Source organism: Polypterus senegalus, chromosome 17 (genome assembly GCF_016835505.1).
Source record: "Polypterus senegalus isolate Bchr_013 chromosome 17, ASM1683550v1, whole genome shotgun sequence".
NCBI lineage: Eukaryota > Metazoa > Chordata > Cladistia > Polypteriformes > Polypteridae > Polypterus > Polypterus senegalus.
In genome coordinates, this window is record NC_053170.1 from 3,423,891 (window position 1) to 3,441,052 (window position 17,162).

The following is a 17,162-nucleotide window of genomic DNA, read 5'->3' on the forward strand; positions in this document are numbered from 1 at the left end:
CAGGCTGTCCACCCTTGGATGCCATCAAACCTGACTGAATTGGAGGTGTTTTGTATGAAAGAAGGGTCCGAAATACCACCAGGCAGAATTCAGGGACTTGTCAGTGGCTACAGGAGGGAGGCGTTCACAGGCTGTGATTTCAGCAAAACTAAATATTGAAGCCATTATTCTTTTGGGGCGGCCACACCACTGCTATCCTTGTTCATAGTCTTGTCACTTCTCGTCTTGATTATTGCAGTTCCCTTTTTTTTGGTCTTTCTTGCAAATCTATTTATAAGCCTCAGCTGGTCCAGAATTCAGCTGCCCACCCACATCATTACTTGGACCCCCCTCTATTCGCCATATGACTCCCGTCCTGCAGCAGCTTCTTTGGCTCCCAGTTCAGTTCCGAATTCAATTCAAAATTCTCCTACTAACTTTTAAGGCTCTCCACAACCTCACCCCTCCATTTCTGTCTGACCTCCTCCATGTTGCCATTCCCTGCCGTATCCTCAGATCCTCTTCCTCCATCCACCTAACTGTCCCCTTCGTCCATCTTACCACTATGGGGGGGCACAGAATTCAGTTGTTGTGGAACTCACTACCACCTGAGCTTAGAAATATTGAATCATTTTCACTTTTCAAATCTAAACTTAAAACTCATTTGTTTAAGATGGCTTTTTCTCGTTGATTACAATTGCTCGGTTTGATTTTAACTTCTGCATTTTACTTTTGTTTATAATCTGTGCTTTGTCTATTGTTCGGTGTCCTTGAGTGTTTAGAAAGACGCCTACAAATAAATAAAATGTATTATTATTAAATTTAGGTAACTTTTTTAGGTATTTTTGTTTAAATGCACATTAAATTGGTCCTGTTGGTCCAATAAAAAAATATTTCACTACTGAGATGTTGCCGTTTTCATAAAATATAAAATATCTTCAAATGAAGTTGTGGCCTCAAAAGCTTAGCAAGTTATAAACTGATACAGCGACTTGTACCAGGGTGCCCAGACTTTTACATAGCACTGCATGTTTAAGAAAACACTGATCTAAATTATTCAATGCTTATTTATTTTAGCACAACAGCAAGCATGATTCATTTCAATATTTGAGATTTTAATGTTGGAACAGAGTAAACTCTGGAAAAATATAAAAATAAATGACTTACAAGGTGCCGGATTGTCTCTGCTAACATTTTATACCAGTCTCCAATGATGGACTCTTTGTCATGTTGTATCAAGTATTCAGAACCATTCCGAGATCTCAACTATAATAGAAGAATAAAGGAGAAACAAAAAAATAGCAAAATTGTTTTAATAATCAAACAGTGAATGCCAAGGGTTTAAGAACAAGTTCTGTGTAACAAGGTGTCATAACACACCATTCTAAACTGCATTATTAAAAACAGCATTTGCCTGACTTTCTAGAAAAATCAAGTCCAGTGTAACTAAGTGCTGCTTCATCCTGTCTGCATTACAATCAGCACGGGGTTTGTACAACTTCTTCAGTGTCCTGCCATATCAGTGCAGCGACTGATCTCAGCCCCCCCAATAATACAATCTCTTATTACAGTTGAAATGATCATCATAACTCAGGTCGACTCTTTCTTAGGTGAACAGGCCCTGCTGCAAGGACATCCACTTTAAGGCAGGGATCTCAAACTCCAGACCCGGAGGGCCACAGTGACTGCAGGTTTTCATTCTCACCCTTTTCTTAATCAGTGACCTGTTTTTGCTGCTAATGAACTTCTTTTGAATTCATTTTATTTGACCTGCTCTTGAAGACTCAGACGCCTTAATTGTTTCTTTTTTCTAAATTAGCAGCCAAACAGCAATGAGAAATAAAAAGAAGCCAAAACAGGACCAGCAAACTGTGTCTGTCCATCATACGATATCTGAAAATAAAGAAAGGTGAAGGTCTCAGGAATGCTGATCTGTTCAGATTCCCAAAAACATTTGAACAGAACTCTTAGGAAAGAGAAAATCCACAACATCGGACATGTCTGCTATTGCACAATGAGAGCAGCAATAAGCCATGGAATTAAAGAACGGGTTTAATGAACGACAAGACTCAGCATTTCATTAAGCAACTGGTTGGAGTTTGAGGCCCTGACTTAGTTGCTCTTCTCTTGGCTCACTCACTTCACATTTCATTTCTGTTTAAGGAAAGAAATAAAGCAATTCAGGGAAATGATGAAGAAATTCTGGAAAAAATCTTAAAAAAACAACTCAACTAAAATTAATTTGAAAGAAGTGAATTAGTAGCAAAAAGAGGCCACAAATTAAGAAAATGGATAGAATGAAAACTTGCAGCCATGGTGGTCCTCTAGGACCACCGTTCTAAAGATATACTTTTAAAAGTGAAACTATTTTTGCTGTCAACATCTTTTGAATTCAAAGGGAGGGGACACCCTACACTTATTCATACTCGTTAAAAATCTGAAACGTCCAGCACAGGATTTGCCCCATATAAATATGTGATTTTGAAATAAAAAGAAGCCAAAACAGGACCAGCAAACTGTGTCTGTCCATCATACGATATTTGAAAATAAAGAAAGATGAGGGTCTCAGGAATGTTGATCTGCTCAGGTCCCCAGTGCTCTTAGAAAAGAAAAAATCCACAATGATGGACATGTCTGCTATGGCACAATGAGAGCAGCAACAAGCCACGGAATTAAAGAGCGGGTTTAATGAATGACAAGACTCTATTTATCATATATTGCCTTTCACCTATCTATCATATAGTGCCTTTCACTTATCTATTGTGACAGATTGAGGGAGCTATCGTCCTCTTGAACCCTCGGACAATACGTCTGACACCCGGTAAAAGTCCAATAATTAATTTTATTCAGAATATACTGTGCACAAAGCACCCTCCTCTCCACAATACTCATTCAATAACAATACAATAACCAATAATCACAATCCACCACTCCCAGACACGATGCCACCCTTCCACCCAGCTCAGCTCGACGTCTGGGATTTCCCAGTGTCCTTTTATAGTTGCTGACCCGGAAGTGTTCCCAAACCTTCAGTCCATGTGACCTCCTATCACTTCCGGGTCAGATAAAAAGTCCTCTTCTCCATCCCGGAAGCATGTCATTTCCCCTGTCGCTTTGCCTATGACGTACTTTCGGGTTATAGGGCACATATGATTCTCTAGTCCTCCCTGCAGCGTCCTCTGTTGGCCCCTGTGGTATCCAGCAGGGCTGTAAGGGAAAACTCCATAGTCCAGGATTCCCCGCTGGTATTCGGGGCCCCTCCATACTGCAGGGAGAGCTCCACCTGGCGGCCTGGGGGTATTGGCCAAGATGACAAGCCGGCCATAGACCACACTATCTATCTATCTATTATAGAGTGCCTTTTACCTATCTAAATCTCTCTCTCTCTCCATCTCTTATTACACTTGAAACGGCCGCAGGACGATTATCAGAACTCTGGGCGACTCTTTCTTAGGTGAACAGGCCCTGCTGCAAGGACATTCATTCTGAGGCAGGAATCTCAACCTCCAGACCTGGAGGGCCACAGTGGCTGCAGATTTTCATTCTCACCCTTTTCTTAATCATTGACCTGTTTTTGCTGCTAATTAACTTCTTTTGAATTCATTTTATCTGACCTGCTCTTGAAGACTCAGACGCCTTAATTGTTTCTTTTTTCTAAATTATCAGCCAAACAACAATGAGATACAAAAAGAAGCCAAAACGGGACCAGCAAACTGTGTCTGTCCATCATACGATATCTGAAAATAAAGAAAGGTGAAGGTCTCAGGAATGCTGATCTGTTCAGATTCCCAAAAACATTTGAACAGAACTCTTAGGAAAGAGAAAATCCACAACATCGGACATGTCTGCTATTGCAAAATGAGAGCAGCAACAAGCCATGGAATTAAAGAACGAGTTTAATGAACGACAAGACTCAGCATTTCATTAAGCAACTGGTTGGAGTTTGAGGCCCTGACTTAGTTGCTCTTCTCTTGGCTCACTCACTTCACATTTCATTTCTGTTTAAGGAAAGAAATAAAGCAATTCAGGGAAATGATGAAGAAATTCTGGAAAAAATCTTAAAAAAACAACTCAACTAAAATTAATTTGAAAGAAGTAGCAAAAAGAGGCCACAAATTAAGAAAATGGATAGAATGAAAACTTGCAGCCATGGTGGTCCTCCAGGACCACCGTTCTAAAGATATATTTTTAAAAGTGAAACTATTTTGCTGTCAACATCTTTTGAATTCAAAGGGAGGGGACACCCTACACTTATTCATACGCGTTAAAAATCTGAAAGGTCCCGCACAGGATTTGCCCCATATAAATATGTGATTTTGAAATTCTTACTCTGTCACAATGCCTTCCCTATTTATATACTTGTGGTAAGCAGCGTGTAATTATCTCTGAAGAGCAAACACTGCTGGGGTGGTTTTGTCAGAATCAGCAGGAGTCTAACATTGTGCAGCGCTAAGAGCTGTGAGGCGTCTTGACCCGACTGAGTCACTTGTTTTTGAGTTCCAGTATTCGTGTTCACAGAGTTGTATTGTGACACACAGATATTCACAAACATCATTTCAAAACGGGTAGGGTAGCTTTAAAATGTGCAAGAAGAAAGGGAGGTCAAACATTTGAACACAGTCATAATACTTTTCCCCCATGCAGAAAGCTCATTTTCTATCAAACAAAGAATTCTTAATCCCACTTAATCCAATCCAGGACTGGGCTGTTTGGTTGTGGTGGCTAAGTAGCTCATCTTGGCAGCAGAGGCCAGTCCATTGAAGAGCCCACTAAAACACACACTCCCACTATGGCCAGTTTGGAGTCAACACTCATCCTGACCTGTGGGACTTTGAGGGATGTGGGAGGAGAACAAGGAGGCAGAACTCAAGGGGAGAAAGTGCAAACTCCACCTGACGATAACTAGGTATTGAATTTAAAAATATAATGGCAGATCTTTGAGATGGCACTGCCACCCACTGCACCACCGTGCCGGCCCACATGTCTGTTGTTTATGAGATTTGTCAGGAAAGGAAGACAGAAGTTTTAAGGTAAGGTTTTTACACTCACTGGAGAGGGGCGCCATACTGCATGGTCCTTAGCACACACAAGTAAGAACGTCACTGTTCTCTCTGTATGTGACAGGAAGGACCCTATAAGCCTATAATGAAATTCTGATTTCCATGTTTCTCACAAACTACAATACAATACTAACAATAGAAACACACACACATAAAAAACAGGCAATTAGTACAACACTATGAACTGAATGCAACACACACACACGCACACGTAAAGTACACATATGAGACTCAATCACACACTCGTCAGTATGAGTGGCTGCTGGGTAACCTTAGGGCCTGTGAATCAAACCTGGTCCTGTGTTGACTGGTGTGAATGTTAATGGTAAGGAATTGTGACTGTGGCGGAGGTCTTTGGTTACACTCTTTGCATTTCTAAGTCAGGATAATCACCGTTTGGCAGTACAAACAAAAATATAAAGTTACACGCAAGAAAATAAAATGAAGAGTGAAAATAAATGAGTTTAAATGAGTGTATTCCTACTCATAACATTTATGAAATACTTTCAGGTCAGGTAAGTTCGGGGGGCATGCACTGCTATAGTATGTTGCCACACCCACCACATGACGAAACAGCTCAGGATCCCGGTTGGCAACCCCCCAGGCAGACATGCAGTCCAGTCCCACCCTCAATCAATCTGCCACAGCCAGGTGCTCAGAGGGCGTCCCCTTGGCCTGGTCCAGCCACTCGGGTCCTCAACAATGAGCCGGATCACCCTCGGGTAATGGCTCCACATGGCCATAGTGCCATAACTGACGCTCCCTCACAGTGCAGGTCATGTGCCTCATTTGGGACCCCGTAAGCAACACAAAGTCAAACCAGCGGGACCCAAGGACCCCCCAAAGAGACACAGGAGTGCATAATTCAACTCAGGGCACTGGACAAGCGTCCATGTCTCACAAACAGGAAGCACCAGGACTCTAAACACTTGGTCCTTCATCCTTTTGCAGATATTGGGAACGCCACACACCCCTCTGCTGCGACCTCATGACCCCCCCTTGCTCTCCCAATCCGTCTACTGACTTCATAGGAAGAGTCACATGCATGTCACCACCGAGGTAAGTAAACCTCTCAACGAGGTCAACACTCTCTCCGCAGACAGACACAATGCTGATGGCCGTGCCCAAGAGGTCATTAAAGGCCTGGGTCTTTGATTTTTTATCAGGACCCTCACAAGCCCAGACACTCAGACCCCTCACTCAGTCTCTCAAAAGCCCCGAACAGAGCCTCCGTTGACTCCGTGAATGTCACAGCAAGTCAAGATCAGTGAATCTTTCTTCACCAACAGATGCCCCACAGCAACTGGACCCCACGACCCTGCTGAACACCCAGTCCACGCAAGCATTGAACAGAGTAGGAGCAGAACACACAGCTGACGGACCCCCAGAATCAACTGCGAAAAACACAGAGGTTCTGCCTCCACTCTGCACAGCACTCACAGTACCAGTGTACAGGCCAGCCATGATATCCAGCAACCTCGAGGGGATCCCATGAAGTCTCAGGATGTCCCACAGGGCATTTAATTTAAATATTTAGCGCTCTTAGTGTCCCGGGTTGAAATGCCAGCTCAGGTGACTGCCTGTGTGGTCATCACGTTCAAGTTAATCATCATGTCCAGAGAGCACAGTGATATTCCTACCAGCACATCAGTCCAGCATGCGACAGGTTGACTGTCTGCAGGGTCACAATCAGAAAGTGAACTGCTAGTCACAGGAAGAAGCTATTAAGACTAAAAGTTCGGGCCTTTATAGAGAAACATGTGCAGCTGTTAAAGACCGGCAGGCATTTCTGAATGCAGATGTGCGCCCCCGCTGTGTCTGCATGGTCAGTTCCATCCAAAGAGGTACATAAAATGTTAAATGGGGGCTCTAAACAGGCCATGTGAGAGTCTGGATGGATGTAAGACTGTGATGGTCATGAGGCTGGAGTTGTACTGCAATTCCACTACCGGTGGCCCATACTGCCAGCATGACTCCAACTCCATGATCCAGAACTGGATTAGGCAGAATCGATAAGAGATCAAGAGATATAAGGCTTTCTCCATTTTTCTTACTTTTTTTTCAGCACGTAACGCCTGCCACATTCTACAGGGCATGCAAAAACATTTTTCAGAGTATTGGCATCAGAAGTCCTAATTTCATTTTAGAAAACATCTGTACATTGTCTAGAACAAGCACATAACCATAGAGTGTTTTCATCTATTTGGAAAACTAGGGGGGCTTCGCTCGCCCAACCCGCCTGTGCTACGTGCCAACCACTTCGCTTCTCTGCCGCTCGCGTTGTGAAGAGGGGGGCTGAACAAACCCTAAGGAGACACGGTCGCTCCTCCAAAACAGTGATACAATGGGAAACAAATACAGTTTGTTTTTTTTTACCTCCTCTTTGCTCGATCAGCTGCTGCTGCTGCTGTGCCACGTGATCTGCATTTCGCATATTCAATCTATTTTCGCTTTTACCATTTCATCAATATCGCATTGAATTTTGATTCAGTGTTTGGAATTCCATCGTGACAATGCAACTTATAACGGATTTCAACTTTGACCTTAATTGAAATATTTATTTGTTTTTAAAAAGCTTTTAATTCTGATGCTTTAATGAATTTTAATACAGGCTTGTAGCGGTGCCACATAGTGTTTAAATGTCAGTGCTGTGTGTGTCTCATTTTCATTGTCCCATTGACTGCGTTGTGTGTATCAGTTAATGTTGTCCCCGTAAAGGAGGACGGATGATGGGAGGAGTTCACAATCACTTACCTGGAAAACACCTGTATATCAATTAATCAATTACTGCCGTCACGGATTATTTAAGGAGAAGAGGAGGAGACGAAAAGGAGAGACCAGCACGAGGAGAGAGAAGGAGAACAACCAACAACGCATTCACGATTTCAACCTGCCTGCCGTTTCATTCCATTGCGCTATCATCCAGTTTGTATTTAATTCATCCGGACTGCCTTTCAACCTGCTTACCGCTGAAGACCCCGGGGTCGAATCATCATTCGCCGCACGCCGAGGAAACACGGTGAGGTTATTCCAAACGCCGGGAAATACGAACATTACTATCGCCATTAATCAGTACCCGTATTCAGGACATTTATTTCACGTACCGGACTCAAGTTCATGATCATTCCGTTTGCCAGCCATTTGTCGTTTGTGTGGTGTGTGTTATATGTAACGTGGACAAGGGAGGGGATTTGTATATATATATATATTGTCGGTTTTGCTGTGGGATTGTTGGGGTGTAGTAATATTTGAGTGTACATTTGTCTTGTGGCGTGTCTTGTCCCATTTAATACATTTATTCTTGTTTAATTTTACATTCTGCTTATTGTCTTTGCTTTTCAAACCGTCGATTGTGGGGAAAGTTAATCTGTGTAGGAGTACGGCTTGACAGGAAAAGGTTTCTCAGTCAATTATCCAGGCCACTATCTGCTTTTAAATTTTCCCCAAAATATCATGTCTTTAGGGCGTGCCGTGCAGGACGACACCATTGCTTCGCCTCGGTGTGATGATGGAGTAGCCGGCGCGCACGCCACGGTCAGAGCGTGTTCAGCGGTGCGAGAGGTGGTGGATTCTTTGCAGTCGCTGTACCTCGAAGATCACCGTGGACCTGAAGAGGAAGGCCTGGAGGACGTCTCGCCTCTGTGGGAGGATCTGGCGCAACAAATGACCCGGCTGGAGGAGAAGATCCGCGAGGTTGCGAAGTACGCTGGACGCGAAGCAGCCTTGCGGGCTCGCATCAGCAGCTCCCAGGAGGAAATGAAAGAATACATCAACGAGCAAGTTCAACTCCTGGGGCGGGAAATCGTGTTGTGCCTCCAGAGGCGGGATCGACGCTGGCAAGATTCTCTTCAGGGGGAAGTCCAAAGGTGTCTCCAGAAGATAAGACCGTCGCCCCGTCATTCAACGCCGACGTATCTCGGGAGGGCGCATGCCTCAATCGGCCATTTGTTCCTGGGGTGCGCCTGTCTTTTCCCAAGTTAGGGGCTCCCTATAATGTCGATGATGTCCTGAACTTTGTGGAGGACGGGGAGGCGTACCTGGCCGTTAACCCTCTAACCCCGGAAGAGCTAATTGGGGTGATAGGGACATCCCTCTCGGGACCGGTGCGGAGCTGGTGGCTGACGGCTAAGAAGACTATTTTCGACTGGGGATCCTTTCGTCGATCTTTCCTCGGCTTTTCTTCCGGAAGACTACGAGACCGAACTGGAGGACAAGCTGCGGTCCATGGTGCAACTACCTTCACAAACCATCCGGGACTTCGCCTATGAATACCGGGCTTTGTGTTTGAAGTGGCGGCCGGCTATGGCTGAAGAAGAGGTGGTCCGCGCGTCCTTAATGCCTGTAACCCGCGGTTAGCTGGGAGTCTCAGGGGTGGTGGGATCGGTGGAGGACTTGGTGAGGTAGGCTCCCAAGTGGAACGGACTGGGAAACTCAAAGGCGTACTGGCACAAAGTTCAGGCCAGTACACGAGAAACCCAGCCCCTAAAACCACAACGAGCCAAACCTTGCCGGTCGGAAGCCGATCTCGCCATTATGCAAGCGAGCACGTCCCTTCTGATTGTCCCAGTGAGGCTGCGGGGGTGGCAGATGGATGCGGTGGTGGATACCGGGAGCCATCACACTCTAATCCGCTCAAGCATGTGGGAGAAGATCAGCCGACCGACAGACAAATTAACATCTGCCCCATCCGTCCGATTTGTATTGGCGGATGGGAGTGAACACAAGGCCCTGGGCAGAGTCCCCTTGAGGTACAGTGTACTCGCCACCACCTGGGATATGGATACGTATGTCCTGGAGGACCAGCACCTGTCAGTTCCGTTACTCCTTGGGCTGGATTCTCTAGCCACCATGAGGATGACCATCCATCTCAGTCCCAGGGGGTATACGGTACCGGGGGAAGGGATATGCGAATTCATTTACAAATCCAAAGAAGATCTGGGCTCGGAATTTATCGGGTTTTACGCAGCAGAGAGGAGCGGCGCAAGCACCTCGGCGGCAGCCCCAGTGGAGGGACAACCTGAAGAGGTGAGGCCGGTGCTGAAGAAGTGGGCCGAGGTGTGGACGGAGAAGTTAGGAGTTGCCCGTGGGGTGACCCACATGGTCCACACCTTGGACGAAGTCCCTATAAGGCACCGAGCTTACGGGTTTCTCCACTGAAGAGGCGTCATTAAAGAACACCTCGATCGGATGCTCGCCGAGGGAATAATAGAACCATCTTCCTCCTCCTGGGCGTCCCCTGTGGTCCTCGTGAAGAAGCCGGATAATTCCTATCGTTTCTGTGTGGACTACAGGGGGGTTAACGAGAAGACGAGCCTGGACGCATATCCCATGCCCCTGGTTCATGAAATCCTGGAGTCACTGCATGGAGCTGCAGTGTTTAGTACATTAGATCTCCGCAGTGGCTATTGGCAGGTGCCGATGGACGAGGGAGTAAAAGAAGACGGCAGTCATCACCCCTGAAGGCCTGTTCCAGTTCAATGTCATGCCTTTTGGGCTTAAAAATGCTGGGGCCACTTTCCAGCGGCTCATGGAGCAGGTTCTGAGGGGGTTGATAGGCAAGATCTGCTTCGTGTACATCGATGACGTCATTGTTTACTCCCCTTCTATAAATCAACATCTCCGGGATTTAGACACCATCTTCCAGCGATTTCATCAAGCGCACCTTACGCTGAACACGAAGAAGTGTACCTTCATTCAACCCCACATGCGCTTCCTCGGGCACATTCTTTCATCGGAGGGGTCGCTGTAGACCCCGAAGACCTTGGCCATCCGGGAGTACCCCAGCCCACAGATTTGAAGTCGTTGCAACGTTTTCTTGGGTTAGTGGGGTGGTACCATAAGTTTATTCCCCGGATGGCAGATATAGCGGCTCCCCTGAACCAGCTTAGGAAAAAGATGTCCCGTGGGAGTGGACCACAGAATGCCAGGGCGGTCGGCGACTAAAGAGCCACCTACAAGAGCCACCCGTTCTGGCCCAACCGATCCACAGCTCACCTTCCAGGTACAGACAGATGCCAGCAACCTGGGGCTCGGCGCCGTGCTCACTCAAAGAATTAACCAGGCTGAACATGTCATCGCGTACGCCTCACGAGTTTTGCGCGGCGCTGAGCTGAACTACTCGACAGCTGAGAAGGAGTGCTTGGCTGTCGTGTGGGCTGTGGAGAAATGGAGACATTATTTGGAGGGGGTTGAATTCGAAGTGTACACCGACCATCACGCTCTGACCTGGGTGTTCAATCACCCGAAGACCTCCTCCCGTCTGACCAGGTGGGTCCTCCGCCTCCAGAATTTTACGTTCAGGGTGACTTACCGGAAGGGCTGTGGTAACATCGTGCCGGATGCACTATCTAGGGTATCGGAGCCGTCGGGGATGGTGTGTTTGGCAGAGGCGAAAAGATGATCCCTCCCTCTGCCAAGGAGCCTTGAAGACCTAGCCCAAGCACAAGCTACCAGTCCATTCTGCCAGAACATCAGGGAAGGGCTGGAGCAACAGCGAACTGACCGGGTACACTTTGTGGACCTCCAAGGGGTCTTGTACAGGACTATTCCATCCACCCTTGGGGTCTGCAACATCAACTGGTGGTCCCGGAAGAGCTCGTCCCCGACTTTCTGAAGCACTACCATGACAGTCCTTTAGGTGGTCACCTTGGAAGGACAAAAACTTTATTAAAGATTCTGGGGTTGCGTGGTGGCCGTCTGTCCGGAAAGACGTGTGCCACCACGTGAAGACGTGTGCCACCTGCCAACAACTAAAAAACCCACCTGGTAAACCGGCGGGATTACTTCAATCGACGATCGCAGATGGACCAGGAGAGACTTTGGGAGTCGACCTAATGGGGCCATTTCCTATCACCAGCTCGAGGAAGACCGTCCTGATGGTAGTAGTAGACTATTTTTCGAAGTGGGTGGAGCTGTTTGCGTTAGCCGATGCAAGGGCTAACAAAATATGCTCCATCCTGAAGAACGAAATCTTCACCCGCTGGGGTGCCAAGAAACATCATCTCGGATCGGGGTCCGCAGTTCACAAGCTCCATATTGGATGAACTTTATGCAGCCTGGGGAGTGAAGAAAAACCTCACCACCGCTTACCATCCCCAGGCCAACATGACGGAGCGAGTGAACGGACCCTGAAGAACATGATCGCCTCCTATGTGGGTGAACGCCATCAGGACTGGGATAAATGGCTCCCCGAGCTCCGGTTTGCCCTGAAACACGCGGGGCATGAAGCCACAGGTGAGACGCCTGCTTTGGTTGCGCTGGGCAGACAGCTTAAGGGCCCACTCGACCGACTCCTTCCCAGCACCCCTAGTCCAGAATCCACCAGTTACAATAATTTGGTTAAGGTAGAGGGTTTACGGCGGAGAATCCAAGGGAGGTTGGTGAGTTCGACATCCAGACACGCCAAACTGTATAATGCCCGGCGGAGGGAAGCGCACTTCCAGCGGGTGATTTGGTCTGGATTAGAGCTCACCATCTCTCAGATGCCAGCAGAAAATTCTCCGCCAAGCTAGCGCCTAAATGGTTAGGTCCAGCTAAAATCATTCAACAAACAGGTCCAGTCAATTTCCAGATCCAAAGGGGTATCGGCACTGCCTCCAAGTTAGACACCATCCATGTGGCCAACCTCAAGCCGTACTTCGGCCGTCCCTTGTCCAAGGTTGGGGGAATGTAGCGGTGCCACATAGTGTTTAAATGTCAGTGCTGTGTGTGTCTCGTTTCATTGTCCCATTGACTGCGTTGTGTGTATCAGTTAATGTTGTCCCGTAAAGGAGGACGGATGATGGGAGGAGTTCACAATCACTTACCTGGAAAACACCTGTATATCAATTAATCAATTACTGCCGTCACGGATTATTTAAGGAGAAGAGGAGGAGACGAAAGGGAGAGACCAGCACGAGGAGAGAGAAGGAGAACAACCAACAACGCATTCACGATTTCAACCTGCCTGCCGTTTCATTCCATTGCGCTATCATCCAGTTTGTATTTCATTCATCCGGACTGCCTTTCAACCTGCTTACCGCTGAAGACCCCGGGGTCGAATCATCATTCGCCGCACGCCGAGGAAACACGGTGAGGTTATTCCAAACGCCGGGAAATACGAACATTACTATCGCCATTAATCAGTACCCGTATTCAGGACATTTATTTCACGTACCGGACTCAAGTTCATGATCATTCCGTTTGCCAGCCATTTGTCGTTTGTGTGGTGTGTGTTATATGTAACGTGGACAAGGGAGGGGATTTGTATATATATATATTGTCGGTTTTGCTGTGGGATTGTTGGGGTGTAGTAATATTTGAGTGTACATTTGTCTTGTGGCGTGTCTTGTCCCATTTAATACATTTATTCTTGTTTAATTTTACATTCTGCTTATTGTCTTTGCTTTTCAAACCGTCGATTGTGGGGAAAGTTAATCTGTGTAGGAGTACGGCTTGACAGGAAAAGGTTTCTCAGTCAATTATCCAGGCCACAGGTCTTGGAGGTGTAGCTGCCGGCTAGGAATAAGGGGTCGGCCGTTACAGGCTGTTCAACAAAAGGATAACAAGAAAAACAAAAAAAATATTTTTTTTAAGGTCAAAATTTTGTTTTTAAATATTGAATTTTTTTTCTTAGTATGATCCCATTTTTTATAAAATTGAAAACTTTTATAGTCTTAACCTTTATGTGTAAATGAAGTCCATGCGCCTACCCCTTCTGCACAAAAATCTCTTGTCACTTTCTTGTAAAAGTTCTCCTTATTTTCCTTTAGTTTTAAAATCTTTAATCTTCTATTTTGGCAGTTAGTCGGAACAAAAAATAAAAATAAACGGCCTGCTGCAGTGAACTCGACTTTCTGATCTCGCGAACTTATTGGCGCCTCTGCGAAGAAGAACAACAGCAACGAGCACCTGTTGGGCTCACATACACCTCCTTCAGGGCGCCACGGTACTGTCTGCCTCACCTTGTGTCTTTTCACTGCGGTTTTTTGTCCAATCAGCAAGACTAAATATGTCAAGACACATTCATTAAAGATATTAGCCAGACTGTGGAAAGTCAGAGTGTGTAATAAACGTGTCTGCACACCTTATATTGGCGACATGCAGAGAGACAGCGCCAGGCACGCGCCAACTTCACGCATCAACCCTGTCAGTGTGTGAGGAGAGCGCAGTCCAAGGGGAGGTGAGGCGAGGCTTGTCGCTGCCGCACCTTGCGTTTCTCCTGTGTATTTGAACAGGAAATACGCATATTCAGAGATTTTGACTATAAAATTGATCAAAGTTATTGGAATTATACAGAAAACAAATTTATAGCACATACTAGAGGACCAATTTATTTTATGTTATCAATAGTAGTGTTTTTACTTTTCATTATGACAGGTGAGGCTCTGCCTCCCCTGACCGCACTTCCCTGTGCTAACTTATTGGCGCCTCTGCGTAGAAGAACAGCAGCCACGAGCACCTGTTGGGCTCACATGCGCCTCCTTCAGGACAGCATGGTACTGTCTGCCTCACCTTGTGCCTTTTCACTGCGGTTTTATGCCCGATCAGCGAGACTAAATATGTCAGACACATTCATTAAAGATATTAGCCAGACTGTGGAAAGTCAGGGTGTATAATAAATGTGTCTGCAAAGCTAATATTGGCGACATACAGGGAGACAGCGACAGGCATGCGCCAATCGCACACATCAACTCCATTAGTGCGTGAGGAGAGCGCAGTCCGAGGTGAGGTGAGGCTCGTTTTTTTACTTTTTATGATGACTGTACGTCCCTGCTGTTGTTAGTTCTGCTTTGAGACGAGAACCCCGGTTAACAGCAAGTCAGGCGTGCAGACGCACTTACTGTACGTGCAGCCAGCATTATCTTCAGCCTTTTCTTAATTCAAGGCTAACGTGATCTTTATGTTGCAATTTGGTGAAAACGTCAGTTTATGGCTTTTTCTTTTCTTTTATAACATTTTATTAATTTTATTAAAATCAGATAACATTCCACACATGCGAGTCAAGTTTAACAAAACTAGGTTCGAAACAAATCGACCTCCACCCATGAGAAAGAGAGCTAAGTCAGCAAAGTAAAACTTCAATAAAATAAATGAATTATAATAAATACAATAAAAAAAAAGGAGAGAGAGGAGAGAATCTGCTTCCTCGGTGCTTTAAATTCTTATTCTAAAATGTCATTGATCAGATCCTGCCAGGTTTTGAAAGCGTTTTGCACAGATCCTCTATAAGTGAGAATTTGATTTTTTTCCAATTTCAGATAATATATAAGGTGCCCACAAAAACACTCCTTGATTTGAAATGGTTACAAAATTAAAACCTATTGGAATATGTTTATAAATAAGATGACAGCAAATACATTCACTCAAAACATTTCTTCTTTTCCATAACTTACTGAGGAAGAGGACTACCTTTTTCAACACGATGGGGCAGCACCGCACTGGCATCTCATTGTCTCGTAATTTTTTCAATGGGCGCCTGCCAAACAGATGGATTGATCACGCTGGACAAAATGACCAGGCGTTCCTCAAGTGGCCCCAGAGATCACCAGACATTACTGTTTGTGACTCTTTTCCTTTGAGGGTACATGAACGACGGACGCTACCCGCAACTATGGATGATCTGCAGGAACGCATCACTGAAGCTATAAACACGATCACGCCGGATATGCTTCGGAGAGTCTGGTCCGAGCTCAATTATCGCATCGATGTTTGCCGAGTAACGGGTGGGGCGCACATCGAGTGTATGTAGTAAACATATGAAACTTTATGAGTTGAGGAAACTGTAGCCTCAAAGGTGAAAGAATATTGTAACCATTTAAAATCAAGGAGTGTTTTTGTGGGCACTCTGTATAACATTAGTTATCCGCTGACTTAAAAGTGGCGAGTTAGGATTCTTCCAGTTAAGCGAGATATGGCAAGTTGATGGCTTTGATTGAGTCCATCACGTGTTTGTTTCCAAGTTTAGTGTAAAAATCTTCTATGTAAACATTATAAGCTGAAATTGTCTGCAGTTGGAAATAACAATAAAATCATTTGGTTTGCTAACGCCTATCCAACGTGAAGCGTTGCCAAGTGCTCATTTAACTTTAGCACAAAAGGGAGCAAAAGCATCAGATTCTCTAACAAAGATTTCAATGTGTTGCAAAAAAGAAAGAAAGAAATCTGAAAGGAAAGTCAAGCCTGACCTCAATCACGTTCTTCTTGCTCGACTTTTCTTTGGATGCCCAGGAAATCGAAGCACCTCGAAGTTCCACAGTGAACTCCGGCACGATTTGACTTGACACCTGCTTCTGAAAAAGGAAATACAAGACCAAAGTTAGGGATAGCAGCAGAACCGCACCGGTCTATGAAATTCCCACCTCAAACACCAAGAGAGGACGTTAACATGCAGGATGTATTACCGCGGTGCCAGTAGGCTGAGTCTTTGGATCTTTATAAAATGTGAGTATTCCACCCTGTAGGACTGTCCATGAGGAAGCCCAGTTCTTCCTGAAAGGAGAAAGGTAAAACATTGGAAATGTTGAGAAGCTGATATGTTAAGCCAACAATTTGGACGTGAGCATCAGTAGGCTTTGCACCCTTGGAACCAAGTTACCCAAACTATTTCAGCCATTATTTACTGCTCTAATGGTGATCTTTCTGATCATAGAACCGGTCATTTTGATAGCAATGGACGAGAAGAATTCATAACTCATTTCAGAATTACAGTATGTGAGGGTTCCTCTCGAGTGCCTCTTTCTCTCTTCAGTTTGGCTCAAAAACTAATCATCGGCACATCATCACCTCATACCAGACTTAACTTTCGAGAGAATGCCATTGGCTCACATTGATTTGGCTCTCATCTCATGGCTTCAGTTTTGAGTTTGGTATTTCTCCATCCAGCTGTTATCACTCTGAATCATCCTCAAGAAACTGTGACGCACAGACAGACACCCATCATTGGAATATCGATGTGTTTTTGTATCGGGGACCATAAAATGTCGAGATCCGTCGAAAACTGGAGATCGAAATTTTTGACGAATCTAAAGCTTTCGCTCTCCCTCATCAACAACAGGTTAAGGGGGGATTGGGCAAAGCAAAAAAAAAAAAAAAAAAAAACATTCATCTGTTTTGTGAACCTGTTAGGATTGTTAAAAGTTTGCA

The 17,162-nt window shown here is 45.4% G+C and overlaps 1 protein-coding gene across 5 annotated transcripts in view; it reads right to left on the minus strand.

The window, feature by feature from the left end:
- Nucleotides 1-17,162, minus strand: part of arhgap27l (Rho GTPase activating protein 27, like) — a 186,665-nt gene that overhangs the window by 23,540 nt on the left and 145,963 nt on the right. For all 5 annotated transcript variants that reach the window (XM_039740601.1, XM_039740600.1, XM_039740599.1 and 2 more), the window contains 3 exons: nt 16,421-16,508; nt 16,205-16,309; nt 1,147-1,245 (listed from right to left, as the gene is read on the minus strand). In XM_039740601.1, the coding sequence (XP_039596535.1) occupies nt 1,147-1,245; nt 16,205-16,309; nt 16,421-16,508 (292 nt within the window). The remainder of the gene's footprint in view (nt 1-1,146; nt 1,246-16,204; nt 16,310-16,420; nt 16,509-17,162) is intronic.